This window comes from Anomalospiza imberbis, chromosome 3, assembly GCF_031753505.1.
Source record: "Anomalospiza imberbis isolate Cuckoo-Finch-1a 21T00152 chromosome 3, ASM3175350v1, whole genome shotgun sequence".
NCBI lineage: Eukaryota > Metazoa > Chordata > Aves > Passeriformes > Viduidae > Anomalospiza > Anomalospiza imberbis.
Window position 1 is genome coordinate 33,328,656 of NC_089683.1, and position 21,994 is coordinate 33,350,649.

Consider the following 21,994-nt stretch of genomic DNA (forward strand, 5'->3'; position numbering starts at 1 on the left):
GGGTTTGAGCATTTGAAATCCATTTCCTTAGCCTTAATTTCACAGGACTATTTGTGCAAAACCATACATGCTCTCTGGAAAGGTTTTCAATCTTTCTCCTTCACCCCTGCTAGACTCCATAGTTCTCAAAAAGCTGGCTCTTGACAGCTGAGCCTCTAGCATGGAGATAGAAAAAATTAATTTACAATTTACAGTATGACTCAACATCTTTTCTTTCTCCCCAGTTTTGTCAGACCAACCTATTTGTAAAGAAATAATTGCCTAAAGGCAGGCAGACTCATGCCCTTCAGTGCTGCCAGTGAGGTAAAGGTTTAAAAGATTGAGTGTCCATTGTATGTAATACCAGAGAACTTTCTGTATTTAAGTACTCTTAGCTCTTAGAAAATCCAGATTTTGAGATAGAACTGCTTTCTTCCTTTTCCCCAATCTGAACAGAGAGATATTTAAATCAATATTTTTTTGTAGAAAAGTTATCCTATGGCAAACAGCAAGGGAAGTTTGGGCATGTTAATTTTATCACAGGGAAAATTCAATATATTAGTCCTATGTTTCTCACAGAAGACATCTGATTTTTGTCCCCTATATATTTCAAAATAAAATGAAAGAATTTGTGATTCAGTTTCTTGGGCCTTGCTAATCTGATCATAAATTTTATGTATATAAAGGCAAATCTGAAGATATACACCACATATCTAATCTGCCACCTAGCCTTCACTCACCAGTGTGTGGTATTTGCAGAGTGCTAATCACTAGATTAGGCATTTATCTTCAATGATACAAGACAGACTAAACTTTAGTATGACAGTGGGCTCCATACTACATTAAAATGTTTATCATCTAAACCACTCTTCTCAGCAGGCTGGGGGGCTGAAGGAGGAGTTCCTTTTCAGTGCCACTCTGGAGATGGCATTGCTAGCCAGGAACATTTTCTAACTGTGCTTTGCAGCATTTTTCACTTGCTGAACAATAATAAGTGGTACATCTATCTGTATTTAAAATGACAGACGGTGCCTGTCCCAGCACTGATAGGGGTGACTGTACAAACACCATCTCCTCAGTGGGGGAGCTGGAGAAAAATGGCATAAACTTGTACAAGGTCACTTCTGGTTTATTTTAGAATCTCTACATCCCAAGGTGTGCCCTTATAAAAATTGCCAATTTACCCTTGTAAAAAATTCAGTATGAAGAAAGCAAACAATTGGTGCTGGGCAGCTTAACAGCTATTCATGTCTCCAGATTCATGTCCATTTCCAAACATGACTTAAACCAATCCCTTACCTGTCACCAAGGGAGAAATGTCCCAGAAGCAGCACATCTCCTATGGTGTGCAAAGCAGTGAAGAAGGCTCTGACCCCATGTTACTTCACGGCAGGTTAGAGCTATTAAAAAATCGTGGAAAGAGTTTACTTATCCCAGTGGGTTTGTTGGGTTTTGCTTGTTTGTTTGTTGCTTTGTTTGTTTGTTTCTTTGCTTTCTTAAACAACATGAAGAGCCCTTTTGAGTTCATTTATGCATATGTATGCAAAGAAATCTATTACTTTGGATTTATAAGAAACTGAAGAGTTAAGAAATATGTTCCTGTGTCATCCTGTCTTCTGCCTGAGAAGAACCGCTGAGCTGTTATTTACTTTCTGTGCTAATATTTTAGTCTCATATTTGGTTATAGCTCCAGATGGCACATGTTTGCATTCACATTTACAACAGCTGAGATATAGTCAGGCAGCATAATATCTGTAACACAATGTCCTTGGTTTAAAATGAAGATAAGCTCTGCCCCTACTTCATCTAGTGAGCAGAACCTGCTGAAAAGTCACTTTAAAAGTCACTTTACTCCAAGGTTTCTTGAAACAAAGAACAGGAGGACACAAGTTAAATATGATCCCTTGGATAGGTTTTTAAGGGAGGGGCTTCTCAGAACTTCTGTTTTGCATCAAGATTTGAGGCAGAAGTTCAGAGATGCTTGCCTTCTATCTAACTCAGTCACCAGAGGGAAATTAAAACAAGCCTAATTTCAGTGTTAGACAACACTTCATGGCAGGACAGCTGCCTCTCTATTAATTTGCTAATTTATTCAAATGGCTGTAATAAAAAAGATGCTGATTTTATCAGACATAACCAACCAAAGTATTTTAAGCACATGCTTACCCTCAATCACTTGAGCTTCAAGGCAGGCTAAGCATGTTTAAATTAACTGGATTTGTTATTCATGTAGACTTGCTTCAGATATAAGGGTCAAATCCTACTTTACCATGGCATTCTCATAAGCTAGAGACGGTGTTTCAGAAACTTGTTTAAAAGCTGAGCAGGCTTCAACATGGACCTGGTATTTCCCAGTATCTGCCTAGCCAAAGCTAACAGTCTGAATGGTAGCTTTTAGTTTCTCTAGCTGAGAAATGAATGCCTTTATTGCTCAAGAAAGATGGAGGAAATTGAACCCTTCTAGAAAGATAGTGATTTTATTACTGTTTCCTTTTCTTAAGGCTGTTAGAGAGGTCAGCTGTCCTCAAAAGTGCCAGTGACGTGGAATTCACCCAACCTCTCCCAGAAAACACATTGTATAAAACTCCTAGAGATGCCTGTTCTGAAGTCATATGGATGTTTATAGGCCAATTAAATGTTTTCAGGTGAGACCAGAGTGATAAGAGGTCACTGAATCAAGGAATATGTGCATATATCAAACTGGTGTGACGCCAGAAAGGCTGCTGTCAGTTTCCCAGGAAGACATTTCCTTCTTAAAGCCCATATGAAATAACAGCAGAAGAGTCTTCTCCTCCAGAAATGCATCTGCCTCCAATCTCACCTTTTAGGAAAGTAGGAGAGCTCACATCAGTGCTTGGTAATGACACAGTTACTATATACGTGGTGTACATATGTATAATCCAACATTTATGTGCATGTATATATGGACGCTCTACTATAAGGACAGTGTCAGCTTTTCTGCCTCATAGTTAAATTATTATAGTCTTTTAAACAACTCACAGCATTGAGTGAACTATTCTGAAGAGCAGTGCCTTCAAAGTTTGAGAATATCAATGTCTGCTAATGGCACAAAATTATTTGGAGGAAGACAGGACTGTCAGAAGAATTGCAGAAAGGCTTTATGAAAATCATCAACTAGGTGTCAAGTGATGATTAAGTATATGTGTATACATGTATATGCATATATGGCAAAAGATGCACATAAACCACTCCTGACTCCTGATGAAGTTAAGAGCCTCTGAACTGATGACCATCATTCAGGAATAAAACCTGGGGGCTATGACTGTTCCACGGCAACAACAGCTCATTGTTCAGAAGTGACTTCTGAGAAAAGCAAAACAGAGAACTTCATTCTGTCTCTGTATAAATCCATGCTTTCCTAAGTCCTGGATACTGTGTCCTATCCTGATACTTCATGCGCATCCCTCTGAAGAGTATCTTAGAAAAGCTGTAGGGCTAGGAAAGATTCAAATAAGGTTAACTAGATGATCAAAGGCCTTGTGTCACTCTAAAAAAAGAAGCTACATCTCTTTAGTTTGGACAAAAAGTGACCATTGGAGTCTTACTGAGATTTACAAAGTAGGCCAAGCAATAGACAGGATGATAGGGATTGATTCCCTTTTTTCCTCCACTGTCAAAGAGCAAGAAGGCACCAAATCCTGTAAATGTAATGTTTGATCAAATTTTGTCTCACTTACAAGCATCCACAGAGAACTCATTGACATAGGCTGATGTGGATGTTCTTGTGGCTTTAGGAGCAGACTGCATAAAACATAGGTTAGAAATTAATTGAAAGTTCTTAAATGCATAAAATCATTCTGGTTCAGGATTTCAATAAGATGTAAATTATTGAATGCAAGAAAAACAGTCATGAGAAGAGTGGTATATATCATACACTCTTCCTGAAAGATTCATGTTTGGCTACTGCCAAGGTAGGGATAAGTTTGCCATGCAAGCTCCTCTACTATCTGACAAGTCTCTTCAGACTTCCAGGTATTCCATTAAGTGATTTAATGCTATGGACTATGAGCCAAAAATAGTGCGTGTCTTATATGTTTGGACCCAATGAGATATTTATTATTTTAATTCCCAGCAATGGTGAGAATATAAAAGAGCTGTCTACAGCAATCATAGTCATAGAATGGCTTGGATTGGAAGAGACCGTAAAGATATCTAGCTCCAACCCCTCTGCCATGTGCAGGGGACACCTTCCAGTGACCAGGTTGCTCAAAGCCCTTTCTAACCTGGCCTTGAACACTTCCAGTGATGGGGTATCCACGGCTTTTCTAAGCAGGCTGTGCCAGTGCCTCACAAGTGCCTCAGTGTAAAGAACTCCTTTTGTATATCTAATCTAAACCGAACTCTCTCTGAGTTCTTTTAATTTTGTGTGTGAACTTAGGGCACATTGTATTGTTGTCCAAATGGCAACACTTGTGCCCGAGGAGCAATTCTGATGGTTTCAGAGAGAATGTGGTGGCAGTGAGTATTTGTGGGCATGAGTGTCTTCTAGGCTGAAAAAGTATATAAATGCAAAACTGAAAAAATAACACTGATGTGACTGTATCTTATTGTTCTCAAGCCAGCATGCTAAAGACAACTAAAATAGATAAAAAATAGATTAAAATAGCGAAATAGATAAAATAGCTAAAATACATAAATGGGGATTTATCATGTCACAAAATTGGGTTTTGTATTGTGTGCTTTAACATTTGAATGTACAAAGCATTAGTACTGCAGCATCAAGACTTAGATGCTTTCTCTCTCAGTGCATGTGGCTGCAACCATTCTGTAGGTAAGATTTAGAAAGAAAAATTAACTGTTGCCTAATTTATGACTATAAAGGTAAATTTGGCTGCTGTTCTTCTGTTCTTCTACCTTTGAGAAAATTGGGTCACACAGGAAGTTAACTTCAGTCAATTTTGAATCAGGATGACCAGGATCAGTTTCACCTGCAATTCAGTGTTGACTCATAATTGTAAGTAATAATTTTTTCAGGAAAGCTGATAATGCATAATGCATCCTGGGCAGTCATACTGGTGCAGTGACCTTTACTCTTATTTTTGGTAAATAGTCATAAATAATTATATATATATATTTATATATATACTGTGAATTTCTGATAGAAAGAAAAATAATTTGCTTCTGCCTCTTAGATCTATACACAACCAAAGGAAATAAATGATGACAAGTAGAAATGGTATCCAATACCATATGTTGCTGACATCAGGACTCTGCATATGACTGATGCAGGCATCAGAAAGAAAAAAGTAGGAAACGAACCAATTTAACCTGAAGGAGAATTCTCATAAGCACAGTTAATAGGAGCTGTGAAATGGCATGAACCAAGAGGGTGAAATGGTTAACCACGAGATGCTCTTGGAGCACAGGAGCTTGTTGCTCAGAACTCTGCTGCCTAGATTACTGAAACATCACCACACTCACCAGCAGTTAGGAGACAGAACTCCTTTCACAAGCAAACACTTTGCAAGAATGACTTTAGCAAGCTCAGTCTGTCTTTCTAGTACAGCCATTAGCCAGTCACTGTAATTCATGCTGAACCTCAGATGGCAATGGACCTGTAACTGGAGTTCATTCCATTCAACCTCAGCCCAGCTTGAATTTTACATCACAAATAAGAAGGAGGGGACTTCCTGGGGACTTCTCTGTTGCTGTGACATTTAACTTGCAAAGCTCTTTGGTACCCCAGCAATGGACAGGATACAGGGAGCTGTTGAATGAATGGACAGGTGGACAAGCAAATACCCCTGGGTATTCATTGCTGTGTGTGCCTTGAACCTCTAAAGCAGTTAGTAGTCACTGCACCTCAGCAGCACTACACTCCTAAATTTCTCAACTTTGGAGCACTCATCTCTCCTCCACTTTTTGTCTCCTCAGAAGGGAAAAAAAATGCAACATAAATATCATGAAGAGGTAAAGAATGTAATTCTTAAAATAGCCCAGCATGGAAAAAACCCAAACCTAGTGTAGCAAAACACAAATTTGTAGTTACACATCTGATGGTGAGGGGGAGGCTTTTACACACCAAAGGCTTGGAGATCTGGCAGATAGAGACCTTCAAGCTGTTGTTTTTAATGCCCAGTTTTTGCTGAGACATACTAAAAGCCCAGATGGTAGGAATGCATAAACATCATGCTTGGTGAAAAAAACATAGTACCTTTTCCCCTGTATAAGAGCAAGCAAGAGAGTAGAGTGTGAAGAAACAAAAACTTGAAGCATCAATGTCTTCTTATTAAGGCTGAGCTCCTTTCATTCCTGCTACCTAGTGTTCCCTGGTGTTGTCTGAAGAGTCCTGACAGTTCAGTCATTCAGCTCTTGACCTGCTACAAAAGTTCACATCTACACAAGTATGAAATACCATTTTTTCCTCATCAGTTTCTATGAGGAAAATTTAATTACACAGCCTGTCTGGGAGAAATATTCTGAAGGAGGAAACTGCACTGGATATCTTGTGTCATCTTTTTTCTACATCAATGCCCAGGTGCCCAGGCTGCTCAGGGAAGTGGTAGAGTCACCATTCCTGGATGCACTTTGCATGTAAATGTGGCACTTGGGAACATGGATTAGCGGTGGACTTGGCAGTGTTGGGTTAATGGCTGGACTTTATGATCTGAAAGGTCTTTTCCAACCTAATCAATTCTATGACTCTGAACCCTCACATTCTGTGTTTGAAATTATCATGTGTGAAATGCAAGAGACAACACTGTCATGAGCTCCAACAGCTGACCTTCTCTGAAGTTTCTCTCAAATCTCACTGAAACATGAGGTAATTCTGAAACACAGAATTTCCATCCCCAGGACTGTCTCCAGGACTGGCCCATGCCACCCACTCCCCTGGGGCTACAGCAGCCCAGGGACACCAGCAGCCTGCAGCCACGCCCGATTCAAAACACACTGGTGCAAGTAAAGTTCAAGGTAACCTTATGGATCAGGGTCATATTACTTTTCAACACCTGCCCATGTCTATATAACCACACAATGCCTCCCTGTGTGGCAGAAAGGCCCTCCCCTGCTGCTGACGCATAGCTCCAGACATGCTGTTTCCTGCCACAGGGAACTCTGCCTCCATGGCCACCAAGATCCCAGCTGAGAAATCTGGGAAATGCCAGTGTGAGACACACCATTCTAAAAGCATCCTGTACCAGATCCTTAACAAAGAGCATGGAAGTGAGACCAAGTGGCACCAGCAGCACTGCAGTCCCCACTGCTGTGCAAGAAGCGAAGGCTGCCCTTGTTTGGACAAGAGAAGAGTTGTCCTGAGAACACCAGAAGCCACATGCAGAAGAGCTTCTGAAGTGCTGTTGAAGACTTCAACTTTTATTAGAAACCTACCTTCTTTTTATCACATGCCTTGGGAGGATCAGTTTGTCCTCATACAAAAGAACTGGGCCCCTCTTTTTGTCCTGGGCATGGCACAAGAAGGAGTGGATTTTGACCTGAGAGAGATTCCAGCCACCAGTTTCTTGAAAAAAATCCTCCTCAATCAGTCTTCAACAGCTATGAATGAACTGGGCAGCTCATCAGCAGGAGCATCTTTCACAGAAGTTCAGAAGATGAAGAATTTATTGTGGAAATTCTGGGACCTGGACATAAGTGGAAAAGAATACGCCTATCTTAAAGGAATTATTCTTTTTAATTCTGGTAAGTCCTCCCAGAAATTACACAAGTGATTATGTACCTAGAAAGATATTTGATATTTTTATTTATGTATAGAAAATGTTTTGTTTTACTCATTTCTATGAATATAGTTAAATGTTCTCAAAAACCTGTATTCCATGATTTAACAGTTTTTCTGCCTGATGTGGTTTATTTTGGTTCCTTGGATATGTGCAGTATGTCACCCACTGTAAGCCAAAACAACCTCTATCTGACACATTTTAAGTCATAAAGAATTGTAACTTCAAACTGACTTCCAGTTCAAAGGTAATACAACAGCCTCACCCTCACATCACAGCAAGGGAGAGATGATACATGGGCACATGATGTGAGCTTTAGAAGTATTTTAACAAAGGCTTCCTCAGTAACAAGAACACTGGAGAAAATAACCATCTGATTTTCATCAGTGAGGCAAAGGATGCTATGTTGAGGTTACACAGATTTTATGTATTTATATCCTTTATTTATATAATTTAGTATCTCTACTTTCAAAGCCTGGGACAGCAAAATGAGACTTCCGATTGCATCCTCTCACTTCTGATGCCGAGTTCAGGCTCCTTAGGAAGGAAGGTTGCCTCAGTCAGCACCATGGAATGCATGAGTCATTAAAAGCTGAGCTCTAAGTCCACTAAAGTAAATGGAAAGACTTATTGACTTCAGCCTGCTCTGGCTCAGATGCCCAGCTCCTTCCACAGCAATCACTGCTGCTGGCTGCACTGTCAGCAGTGTGCTGTACTTGGGAATGCACCAAAAGGATACTTGAATGCTTCAGTTGTTCCATGATATTTCTCGTGGTGCATGGTTTATAGGCTGCTCAAAGGCTGTGTGACTTTATATTTGTTTCCAATGGGATTCAAGTTCTGATTCTTGAGGTGTAATGTCATCCAGATGCTTGGTATTGCCTTGAGTGTCTATGCTGCAGCATCAAACCAGAAGAGTTTGTTTCAGTGCAAGCTTTTGTCACAATAAAATCAGGCTAAAAGAAACCACTGTTTATATCCAGGGGGATGATAAGAGGAGAAAGGCCTTGTCTGCAGCAGCTTACACAGTTTAACTAGCTGGCATTTTTATTGTCTCTGTGGGTAAAATGCAATTTTCACTTAAGGAGAAACAGCAGCAGCAGGGTTATGTTCTGGATTTGTGCCTTCTAAAGGCCTGCTGCTTCCCCACGGTGCTGTGTGGGAGAGCCAGCAGCCTCGATGCTATCTGCAGACACATTCCACCGTTTCAGGAATGACACTCAGCTCTTAGTTGGGATAATCCTATTCACTGGAATGGAATATTTCTCCATGAGCTCCAGAAGGCAGCCTGGAGAACATCAATTAAGCTTAGATTCAGTTATGCCTCCGTATGAAACAGAGTCACCATCTAAGTCTGGGCTGAAACAGGTACTCAGGGCTTATACACAGCCCAAACCATCCTTTGCTGCAAACAAATCTGTACAGCTGTTGTTTCACAACTACTACTTTTAATAGTTTTTCAACACTTTCCACAAAACTCAGAAAATGTTTTCTACATATTTGCAACACATGTTCAAACTTCTCAAGTTTTGGCTTGATGTTTGGCAAAATGCTACTATTTTTGCAGGCCTCAGTTCTAAAAGGATTTCAGGAAGTCACCAGCAGTGACTAACTCTCTTTTGGATTACAGAGTGCCTCATTACCACCCTTAATATTTTTCTTCTGTTGGGACCACCAAAACTGACTGAAGCAATGGGGAAGGGCCAGGACCAGAGCGATCCAGAGCTGGGTCATGAGCTGGAGTTCAACAGGACATCCAGGCATGCAGCTGTAGCAGCCATCACTTGGATAAGAAGCATGACAATTAAGCAAAGCTTTGCTTGTACCCTGAGTGATCTCTTGTGGCAACAGACATTGTGCTTACTCTCATTAGAAAAATCCCTTTGGCAAGAGGGTGGCAGGCAGCATGATGGAGTGTAGGTCCTCCTACAAGAATCATAGAATGCTTTGGGTTGGAAGGGACCCTAAAGATCATCTAGTCCAACCCCCCTGCCATTGGAAAGGATACCTTCCACTAGACCAGGCTCCTCTAAGCCCATCCAGCCTGGCCTTCTAGCCAACTTCTGTGCATGTGGCATTCACATAATCTCTGGGCAAGCTCTTCCAACCTCACCACTCTCACAGTAAAGGATTTCTGCCTACACATATGACCTATGCCTACCTACCTTCTTACAGTTCAAGGCCATTTCCCCTTCTATTGTTACAGGCCCTTGTAGAAAGTCCCTGTCCAGCTTTCTTGTAAAGCCCCTTTAGGTACTGGAAGGCTGCTCTAAGGTCTTTCGAAAGCCTTTTCTTCTCCAGGCTGAGCAACCCAAACTCTGTCAGCCTGCATTCATAGGAGAGGTGCTCCAGCTCTCTGATCATCGTCAGGGCCCTCCTCTGGAGTAATTCCAGCAGGTCCATGTCCTTCCTATGCTGAGGGCCCCAGAGCTGGAAATAACTGTGCAGCACCTCTGTGTGGGAGGCTCTGGCTGGGTTACTGATTGACCACATCTGGGCTAGCAAGAACCTGCAAAGAAGAAATTGTGCACCAGCCCCTGAGGGGAAACCAGCACCTTGCATCAACAGAATCCAGACTCTCCAGAACATATTGGCATCCCCACTCTTCCCAGGGGAGCTTTGGCTGGATGGCTTTGGAGCTGTCTTTGTATCTGTGGGTGAAGGGTCCAGCTGCAAGGCCTTCTCTACTTGGACACAGGCAATAAGTCAAAGGAAGGAACAGGTAGGACTGTTCTGCCACACAGGAACAGCACAGAGTGAGGTGAAAACATTTTTGTGTTTTTGACAGTTGTCTGAGGAGCAATTGGGACTGCACAGTGAAGAGATGGGAATAGCTAAAAGTGCTGTTATTGTATCAGTGCCATACATATACATATTTATGTACACATATATATTCAAAAATTCCCTCAAGGCTGTGACAGGGCTTCTGTTAAAAAAAAAGGATACTCTTAAGAGGTTTACAGTTCAGCTGGAAACATGTGTTTGACTGAATATTATTACAACATATCTCAGAACAAGAAGTGTCTCATAATATGTAAATTAAAACCAGTGTTTGATTACATAGAAAAGAAGACCAAATGGGGAAATGAAGTATGTTTGGAGATATATAAACTATTGCAACTTCATCCTGAATCCACAAAATCCTGACAATTTCCTTTCCATGAAAAATCTAACATTTGGAATCATCCTCACAGCTTGCAGCTGCTGGTAATCCTGGGGGAGATGATGACTTTTGCAAACACTTAATTTCTGGCTAGCCTGGTTGCAGGTTTGGCTGAGGCTTCTTCTCCTCTGGCAGTGATGTCTAGGAAGAAGAGAGTTGCTGAAGGCTGACAACAGTCAGCCAGTGACAGACTGAAGGAAACCCAACCAGATTTGTTTTGCCCTGGTACAGGGCACTAGTCAAGAATGCTGAACTTCCCACATGGAAGTGAATGATCCTGTGTGAAACACCTGGTGTGAGCTATTCAGATTCTATTCCAGGGAGGTATGGGGTCAGTCACTGTAAAAGTTGCCAAATAGTGTGTTCTACCCTCTGTCCAGACTGCAACAATTCTAGGACATAAAAGGTATCCTTAGAGAGTGAGGACAGGAGGCAACAGGTTGCTGAGAGCTACATGACAAGGCAATCCCTCCAGAGGCAAAGGAAGAACACAGGGTGTCCTTAGCACTGAGTTCTGGCACCCACAAACCCCTCAGTGAGCCAGCAGGTCACATGCTATGGGAGGTATGTGATTGAGGCTCAAGACCATGACTCCACAGGGCAAAGGCCTCTCCTTCTTCAGACACTCCTCTTGCTGAGGCACTCTTCTTGCTCTTTTTAGACTGTAAATGAAAATACCTAGATAGTATGGTGAACCACAGTGCCACAGCTTAGTCTAGTAAGCAGAGGCAACAACAGGATGGAGATGGGGCTGGGTATACTGGAAACCTACATATTCAGGCTGTGAGCCTGCTCACTGCTCCAAACCATCATTTCCATCTCCTGGTGTTACCTAGGTAGGGTAGATTAGAGCTGGAATATTTCCACCTGCCCAGACCACTATCTCAGCATCATTTGGTGGGTATACAACACTACAAGACTTCTTTTCCATCTGCACTGAGTCAAAATTACGTGCTGTTACCATTTCAAAGCTGGATTTTAATGTAATGGGCTAGATTCCAATGTGATTACAATGCTGCCCAATGCTCATTCAAATTATTGAGCTACACATACCTTCTTTTTCTAAAAAGTATGTTTAGGAAGTGTTTATTTTTTTTTTCTATAGATAAAGTAGTGCTATAAGCCAGAAATCCAGACACCCATCATTACAAAAGGCACAGGACAGAAATGTTAACTCAGGCTTTGTTATTTTACTTTTTGTTTTGACAGAATGTCATGTCCTGAAATGTCTCCCTTATGTACAATCACTACAGCAGGAAGCTCAGAAAGCCCTGATGGAGTTTATCTCAACTATGTTCCATGGAAGCCTCAGCAGGTTTGCTTTGATTCTTCAGCTAATCATGTCTCTTCGAGACATTGATGCAGATGCTATTGAAGAGCTCTTCTTCAGGCCCATCCTAGGAGAGGCCACCCTAAATGTACTACTTCTAGAAACCCTATATATCAAGCCAGACTGGCTTTGAAAACAAATGACATCTGAGCAATAAAATATTTCATTTTGAAGAGATGAGAGAATATAATGAGCTAAATAAACAAATTTCAAGCAAATCATTGATGCATATTTGTAAGCCATATATGCTTCAATGATGAAGTAATTTTGTAACATTTTAGAATTAAAAGCAGAGAAAATTAAGCATTTCATGATACTGTGTGTTTTTAAAAACCCTTAGTCTAAGTATTTAAAGATTGTCTAGGAGCATCAGCATACTTTCCAGTTGTGCTAGGTTCAACTGTGTTATTTCTAGTGAGCATTTTTCCAGCTGTTTATGCTTTGGCTTTAAGGAACAGGGGCAATGGTAAATTTTATTCAGTTTAAGATAGATACATAAAAGGCTGGTCAATGGTAGAATCAGTATAAATTCTTCCTTTTCCTTGTCAGTCCCTGACCCCAATCGTTTTTCTGATCCACTGAGACCTCTAGTCCTTGGCTGTAATTGCACGATGGAGCTCCCCCTTACTAACTGCTTTCTTATAGGTTCTTTTCTAAGTCTTGCCGCAAACTGTGGGCATTAAATCCTTCTCCCATTATTGACAAAGTCCTTCCCTAACTAAACTAAACTAAAGAACTAAACAACATGAACCAAAAATTTGTTGACTGGACAACAGCCGTGTTCCAGGATCGTTTCCAGAAGGGGAATAACAAAGGTTGAAAGTTACTGTGTCATGCCATAAACAGCAGAACTAATGTAGCCCAATTTCCTACACATTTAAGACCTTTTCCCTTTAGCCCTGCCTGCACCCTTCTATAATTACCCTCATTTCCTTTTAAATTGTCGCCCTGTTCTTTTAAAAGTTTTAATGTTCTTTAAAAAGTTTTCTATGCCCTCTGATGTTTACATATTTCTACTGGAATTTCTCACACACTGTCATGTAAACAATGATTTTTTTTGCATTCTTCTCTGTGGGAGGAGAGAATTGATGGACTGTTGGTTTGACCAGTGTGGTTGGAGAGGTGGCAATTTCACCCTCCAATCCACTGTCACTTTTGGAGTTCTATATATTGCGAGGTCAAAAATAAAACTTCCTCTTTTCCTTCTTTTGCATCTTGAGTGAATGTGTGAGTTATTTCGTGTCGTAGTGCAACACCAAATAGATGTCAGATATTCCTTGGACAGCAGAAATGCTAAAATACGGTTTCCTACAGATGTGTACAATCTGTTCCTACATCTCTCACTGCAAGAGTTCCACATTTCCACCTCCAAATGCACTATAGCATGCCCCAAAAATGTCTCTGTCTCCTACCCGTCTGGCTGGAGAAGAGGCAGCACGTGTTGGGGTGGGTGCCAAATGATGTGTGTGCTGACTGCCCATCTGTCAGGATGAAAAAAACATTGAGCTTATACTTTAGCTGCAGCAGGGGAAGCTATTTGTATCCATTTTCTGTCCCACTCCTTTCGCAATGGTTTCCATGAAACTTAAGGGAATTAATTTCTGACGGTTTTTTTTTCAGTAGTGGATCCAGCCTAGTTTTTCTTGGCAAGAGGGCTCAAATTCACCAAATGGGGGCTGACAGACAGGTAGACAGACAGCACAACAAAGAGTATGATAGCTTAGAATTCCTTACAATGTCAAGCTAAAGTCAAAGGAAAGAGAATTTGCAAATATGTATAATATATATATACACGTAAAAATGCACATCAACAGAGATGGATGTTGAAAGGACTTCTAGAAGTCAAATAACTAAGGAAAATAGAAGTTTAAATAACAAAAAGAGTTTAAAAGTACCTATCATTTTTGACAAAAGAACACACATTTTTTCCCACTTTGTTAATCGAGGAGTAAATTGCAAAAATGAAGGGGAAGAAGAAAACCCCAAACAAGGCAAACCAGCTAGGCCCCTGTGTAGTAGTGATGACAGAAGTAACAACCTCTACAGTAAACACAGCTCACTTTCCGATGTCCCTAACTTAACTGAACCTTGCAGAACTGTGGATTTTTGGAATGATATTTTCCAAGGAAAGCCCTCAGAGTGGAACTTTTCAGTAGCTTTTCTTTTGTTAAAATGGTTCAATAGTACTGCCACAGACCTGCTGCAGTGCAGAGTAACAGGATATTCCATGGTGAGTTGTTTGTGATGCTGAATGAAAACATTAGTTCCAGACATTTGCTTTTTGTCTGTTCTTCTTAAGATTTAAGCAAGCAGAATGCATCCAAAACTGGCATTTGTACATTTGGAATCTACAATATCATTTGGTAGCAGACATATGAATTCAAACACCTCCCAAGTCCTATAAGCTTCTACCTCTACTACAGATGCTCCACATGCACGCAGACAGTGCAGCACAGGCCGGGGTGGAAGGAGCAGGGCTGAGCTGGCTTTGCACATGCAGCAGCTTCTACAATGGAAAAGGGCAGAAGGGCTATGCTCTCATCTCAGTGCTCCCACTGCTGGTTTGAAGAGTGTAGAGAGGGGAAGGAATATCCTCAGCTCAGTGGGAAGAGTGAGGAATTTTAGAATGAGGTAAAATGTACAGAAAATATGCATAATGAAAAACAATCATGGGGGCTTAGAGAGAAGAGCAAAAAGGCCAAAAAAAAAAAAAAAAAAGTGGGGGGGGGGGGAAGAGAGGGACAGAAGCAGCTTATTAATAGAGCTCATTTCTATGTAGAGTCCAGCTTACCTTCATAAAACAAAGGCCTGCTTAATGACTCACCAACAACCTGAACTCAGGACATGGTTCATGGTTCTGTAGCCTGAATTTCAGGCTAATGAGAGCACACCAGACAGTCTCTGCTCACAGCTTTATTATAAAAAATCTGTTCAAGGTCTTTGACTTTATCTACATATACAACAGCTTCAACTCAGCTCTCCTTGAATTGGAGGGTACGATGCCAACAAGTTCCATGGCTTAGCTCACCTTGAAGACAGTGCTGTACTTGCTGATGATTCTTTTAGCCTGGTGTGAGTCTATGTAACCATGTCTGAAAAGAGTGCCTAGTGCTCCACAGGGAAGATTGTGGTCAAGATCTTGGATTTTCAAGATGACTTCACCTTCTACTGTGAGGGCAAATACTAGGCTTCAAATGGAACTCCCACAAGATCTGATACTCATGGATCTCACCTCACTGTGCTTGAATACAAGATTCTTCAGAAGATCAACTGATCTTATCTTGGTATCCTGTTCAAAGGAGCTGAGATACATACCACTTGTCTTGCTGAGGACAGAGTAAGAACCTGTATTTACTGTATTTAAGTGTCACATGAAGTTGGAGGCTGTGCAGGTACAAGAAACTGGCAAGAAGAGGAGAGGCGAGGGATTGTGAGCAGAGGTTAGGAGCAAAAACAGGAGCTCTCCCTGGAAAGTGGAAAGGCACAGCACCAGACAGCCTTTAGAAATCAATGGAAATAATGCGTTGGAATGAAGAAGGAGAGACAGAAATGAACAGAAGGCAAGAGGATGACAACAGAAAAATCTCTACTCCAGGAAAAAAAAAAAGAAAAAAGAGAGAGAAAGAGGGAGATACAGGAAGAGAGAAGCATCGAAGAAAGCTTTGTCACCACTTTATTCAGCTTCTGGGATTGAAAACAGAAGCACCGTTTGTCCAGCTGTGAAATCCACCAATGCCGCGTGTGTATCCATCCCCCTCTAGCGCGCAGGAGACGACAGTGTTGCCATCACCTGGAGTGTCAGCTTAGCTGCTGGAAGCGTACCAGATAAAGCACCGAGCGCTGCTGCTAACCCAGGCAGGGCTTTCACTCAGGGACACCTCTCCTCTCCCGTTGCTGACTTGTTCAAAATAGTGTATGGCAATGTTTTTAAATTGTTAGAAGAAATCTACATTTGCAAAATCAAGAATGAAAAAGTAAATTCAAATTGCTTGTGAAACCATACTCCAGCCTCCAGAATATGATCATAAACTCTTTTAATGACCTGATTAGAAACTCCTGTGGTTTCCCCTCAGGACTCCCTGCCTTACTTGTGGCAAAGAATAGCCTGTGTATGCTGTGGGAATTTGTTATGAGTGTGCAATGGAGGAGGCTGCTGTCGGCTAAGGCTCAGCTGCTTTTGTTGCAGCACCACCATTGCAGAACCTGAACTAAAATGGATCTGCAGTGCCAGAAACAATGCTTTTACAGTAAAATTGGTTGAATGACACCTTACGGAGTGTGGGCGAGCCACGTAAATTGAATTGGCATTATTCCAGAGTGGCATTGTCCCAGAAAAAGCTGCTACTAACAGTGTTAAATGGAGTAAAAGGTTATAGTTTTTCACAGTGGCAAACACAATACCTGGGAAAGGGTAGTTTGCAGAAGTCAGAAGGCTCTCACAGTTGCAATCCAGGTCACAACAGGCTGTGTCTCACGCTTCCAGAATGATGTATAGTGCTGTAAGCACTGAAAAATCACTGCACACCTGAAGTGCTGGAAGTTTCATCGATCCTAATCTAGTTGTTTTCATTCTTCCTTTGTAAAAAGAAGTGGTGATAATAATGCCTTCCTTTTTTGACACATCTTCGAAGATTTAATCAGTGTTTGTAAAGAGCCAAAAAATACTGTCCTTGAGAACATGAGGGAATCCCATTGAAAATTATTAAATTCAGTGTTCTACACTAAATTGAGCAGCACACATTAAAGTGATAGAGAAGCCTACACACTACAGGGAAAGTATAAATAGAGAAGATATTGAAGATCAAGCTTTAGTAAGCACCAAGTAAGGCAGTGATCTTGTAGCAAAAGTAACATGACATTTCCAGTGGTGGGATCTTTCTTGCAGGAGAGTCACTTGCACTCTCTCTCGAACATGGAGGGATATGCTCTGAGGGAGATATGCCTCCCTTCTCTCAGACACCTGCCTTAGTTTTGGATGAATCACATCATGAAGTGGTGCTCACCTAAGGGCAGGAGCCCACTTAACCATTTGAGATTCATTGCCTAACTTTTACACAGTAAAAATGAGATTAATCCTACCTCTATGGCATACACAGAAGCGGTCTGGATCCAGTTTGCACCTTCAATATTAACTTTAATGCCTTCTAATTAATGTCAGAAGCATGCTTGGATTTGCAGTCCTGACCATTACACAGTAGGTTTTGGACTTATGCTTTCAGCTAAACATGTATTTCTAATTACAAAAACATGATATATGCTTGGAAACAAAGATAATTCTGTGATTTTATTCACCTGCCCATAAATGACTAAGAAGGCACATATAAGACATCACATTTAGCAATCTATGTCCTATCTATACTATCTACATTAATATTTCTATGGAGTTTTTTTTTTTTTTGTTTGGCTGGGTTTTTTGTTTTTACTGTGGAATGACTTTATTACCTCTTTTGTAGAAACAAAGGCATTTCATTCAAAACCTAAAATTTCACTTTTGCTAGAAAGCACTAGCAAGTCATAATCTCAGACATAATTTTATTTGCAGACAGGGCTCTATTGTAGGGTACGGGTATGCGACATGTGCAGTTCTTCACTTCATATTAATACAGGCACACAAGGAAATATGTGCTGCTTTTCTATCACAGGTCTGCTGATAAAAGCAGCCTGGCTCAGGGGAAAAAATGGAGACAACTTTCTTCAATAAATGCTTAGTCTAAAAAAGCATCAATTCCTGTAATGACAAAAAAGGGTCCAACTGAAGCCAGTGTTACTATTTGTGCATAAATCCTCAATCTTTCCCAGTAGGCTAGGAGAGAGGAGTGTGAGTCAGTAGTTTGGTTTTGCTTGGGCTTGTTATCAACTGTTGTCCTTATGAGATTGTGATTTTGAAAGTACAAGTTGTCATTCTTCCTGTGTTCTCTCTCTCTTTCTCTGCCTGGGGGGGTAGCAGAAATGTTGCAAGATGAAGCACTCCACATCTCATGTGAGATAAGAGCATCTTCATCAAAGGAAGACATAGCCACAGCTATCTGCAAGTAATCTCACGAGCCAAGAATGCAAAATTTCAAGTAGCGTGGGAACGGTCCCATTCCAGTCACAGCGGAAACAGTGCAACCCACGCCCACTCATAACCATAGATTTTTACTAGGAGGGAAAAATGGAAATCTAGTGGGAAAAATAAAGGTCTTGTTTTTGCAGGTGACCATACAGTGAAGGGTCCAAAATTCTTTCCTTACCAGGATCTTATTAGCAATGAAAAGTAATCTGTCATACACCTGTAACAGACAAATGTTTGCTTCCAAATATTCAAATATTTGTTGGTGCCTTGGAACATAACTTGATGCAGTAGATGGCTGTGGCCACTGCAGCAAGAGCAGGGGGTTGTACATCTGTTGAGGAGCAATGCAGCTCCTGGGAGCAAGACACAAAGTGTGATGACAGACAAGGAAGGGATACTTTAAGCAGGAGGAACAGAGCACCAGCTCCACTGTGCAGCGTTGTCTAGGAACTCAACACAACTGGGAGGGCAACCAGAGATGTAAGAGCAAGTTGTCATTCCTGGTGACATGGTATACATTGGTGGTGTACCAGACTAGTCTGCCACAAAACATGACATTGTCATATAGAAGTGACCTCAGAGATGTTGCACGTGGCTCCTCACTGTGCTGCTGTGGCACCCCGGACTGGCCGGTGTTGCTCCTATACTTCTGGGATCTTCAGTCCTCTCAGTCCTGCTACATCACCCTGTACAGTCCCTGCATCCCTAATCTGTGTAGTTTTCACACTCTAAGGCACTGAATATCTGAGCTCTCCACAGCCTTCTGCGGGTGTATGGATAGGTGTGGACTCCCTCGCCCACACTCCAAGTTAGGCAAAAGCAAGCCAGCTCAGATCTGAAAGTCATGTATTTGCACAGATTTAAAAACTTGGGTACAGCCCTGGGCCACTCCAGCTACACAGATTCCAGAAGTGGGCGGTATCCAGTTGGCTTGGAAAATGAGTGAGGCAAATGTGTGTCTGTCTGCACCTGTCCTGGTCAATACATATGAGTCAACAGCATCATTATTAGGAAAATAAGATTAGGGCAGGGACTAGGAAGGTCCACCTACAACATCCAATCTGCTCTCACTCATCATGAATATCAACTGTGTGTATGATTGCATCCCCAAACTTATCAAGTTCCACCTGAAGACAATCTAGGATGTGTTTGCATATGCTGCTCCTAATTGGACAGTACATAATGGGACAGAGCTTCCTGATCCGATGGTTAGGAACTTTCTAATTCCAGAACTTTCTAATTCCAATTCTAGACTATTTTATTATATGCATCTTCTTTCTACTACCAGTATCAATTCAAATTGCTTTTCTCACTCAAGGTGTTGGATATCCAAGACGTTTGTAGACAACAGTGGTGTCCCCGATCCACCTGCCTTGGCAGCTCCACCTGCCATCCCTACTCTGATAGTTTGCAACTTCTGATCCACTTCTCACTCTTTTGGCTTTGAGTGACGAGCTAGCATTATGTTCACTTGACCTCCCTGATGAAACTCCTTGATACAGAGATGAATCTCAGATTTGCTTCCATCTGTTCTCTCCTTCACCTGGAGGTCATTTTGTTTCCTGTTCTGTGTCAGTATCACATAAGGCTTCATTGCTCCATCTGAGACTCCACCTCTTAGCTATCTCAACTATATCTCCCTCTCCTCTGTTGCAACTGTCTTCCCTAATTTTCTCTTTTGCCATTCCATCATCTGCCTGATTTTTCATATCCCTTTCCATTACTGTAATTTAATTTCTCAATTTTTTCTTCTCTATCAGTATGTCTTTTTTTGTTTTAATTTTGCAACTGCATCCTTCTTCCTCTCTTACCCTTCAGGTAAGTTTCCTAGATCCTAGCCTTAAAGAAAGGATGAAAATTCTCAGATCTCCTCCTACAAATTGCTACACAAACCACCCTTGCTGTTGTTTGTTTTGGGTAGGTAGAGAATTGCTTGCAAGAGTAATTTTTCCTTTGGTCTTGCCTGTAACAGTCTTTCACAAGAAGCTGAATGTGTGCAGTCGTAGGCAGTAGCTTTGACAATACATATGAAACCACCAGTAGGTCTTGTACCACCTCCTGGCACATTTGAAGGAAAACAACCCTAGGCATTCTTCTACTGCAATGTAAATCATTCCAGTACCTTCAGACCTGAGCAAAACCACTCCTGTTTTCTATCTCATCCTACTTTTTGCTATCACCTTTTCGGCATGTTAAGGAAGGTGCACTAGGAAAGCATACTTCTTTCATTCCACTAATCTCATTTCTGGGTGATGTGAGGAGCCTATCATGAAGACAGAGGAAAACATTAGATAGCTTAAATGTTCACACAGTCATCATATGCCGAGGAGATACACTTTGTTCTACTGACCTCCAGAATATTTTGATTTCTGTAGCTAACTTGCTTCTACTGTACTGCCTGAGATCCCTCTTTCAAAGGAAACTGTTTTCATTCATTAATCTGAGTTAGTTCAGACCAATGGTTTTGCATTTTGAAGTATGTTTTAGTTTACTGAGGTCTCTTCAAAAGAAAGCACTGGAAAGTACAAATCTACAGTTTAGTATATGGGCAGTTTAAGAAAAACAAACCAAACTGTTCAGTGCTTTCTATAAAAAGGAGATTATACAGAACACCAATAGTTTGGGGTTTTTTTGAGGTGGGTAAGGCGGTTGGGGCAGATGATTTTTCAGGTTCTGTTTTTTTATTATATCCACCTCAGAAAGTAGATGGAAGCTGCAAAGTCCTGCAAAGGGGGCTGAACTTTGTCCTCTTGGACACAGATTAGAAGAAATAAAAAAGGTGGTTGTGCCCACTCTTGCAAACAACTGTAAATTCTAAGTAGAATCCAGGGAGACTGCTTGTTTAGGTCCTTACATTCTCAAAATACAACAGTATCTCAGAACGTATTTATCCTCTTCTTAAGCAGACTTTCACATCTGATTATACAACAATGAAAGGACCAAAGGTCCAAAAATAAATATTCAGAATTTTGGCTCAACTGAGTAAGCAACTCTTGACATTTCTGATAAAACTGTAAAGAACAACATAAGGAAAACAGGCTGACAACATATAAATAATGTTTCCTAGCTTCAGGCATATGGTAACCCACATTTGAATTATGCAGACTGAAAAGACCTTTCCTTTGTGGAGATCCAAATACTTCATACTACTTATCTGTGGTTTTAAAAGCATAAGGCACAATAAGTGATCAGCTTGATGGTTATGATTGTTCCTCCCTTTCCCACAAAGATAAGTAAACCACCTCTGCCCCAGCCCAAATCCCAGCATTAACCCATGTCCTGTTAGGCTCTGTGCTAGTGAAAGCCCAGCAGCAGCATCAGGATGGGTGAACACAGATCAGTTCATGCTCTATCCACCCCAGGGCTCACAGGGTGCTGCAGACTCCAGGGGCAAATTGCGAAGTGCCCACAGCTTGCATTGCATATTGCACTGCCTGGCACCCACCTGTTCCCAGCAGCCTGTCCTTTGGAGAGCTTGAGCAGCCCCACTGAACAAAATTCCCTCTGAGAAACACACTTGCTTAGTGACTTAGTGACTAGAGAGACATCAGTCTCTCAAAGACAAAAATTTTTGATTATTGAACAACTCACAATGCAACAGAAAAAATATTTCTTGTTTGATTTCACACAGGGTCCAAGCTCAATCTCCTAACACACTGCAGCTCCTCTCCCAGGCTGTGCTGCATCTTTTCTGGGAGGTCTGTGATCTACACAGTTAGAAGCTAGAAACAGGGTAGAGTGATCTATAGATTGACTGCTAGACTGATCCATTG

At 41.2% G+C, this 21,994-nt stretch overlaps 1 protein-coding gene across 1 annotated transcript; it reads left to right on the plus strand.

The window, feature by feature from the left end:
* Window positions 1-6,967: 6,967 nt before the first annotated feature.
* Window positions 6,968-12,839, plus strand: LOC137470483 (nuclear receptor subfamily 0 group B member 2-like). The gene is made up of 2 exons (XM_068183914.1): window positions 6,968-7,638; window positions 12,046-12,839. The coding sequence occupies exons 1-2, from the start codon at window positions 7,032-7,034 to the stop codon at window positions 12,297-12,299; spliced, it is 861 nt and encodes a 286-aa protein (XP_068040015.1). The 5' UTR covers window positions 6,968-7,031; the 3' UTR covers window positions 12,300-12,839.
* The last annotated feature ends 9,155 nt before the right edge of the window (window positions 12,840-21,994 follow it).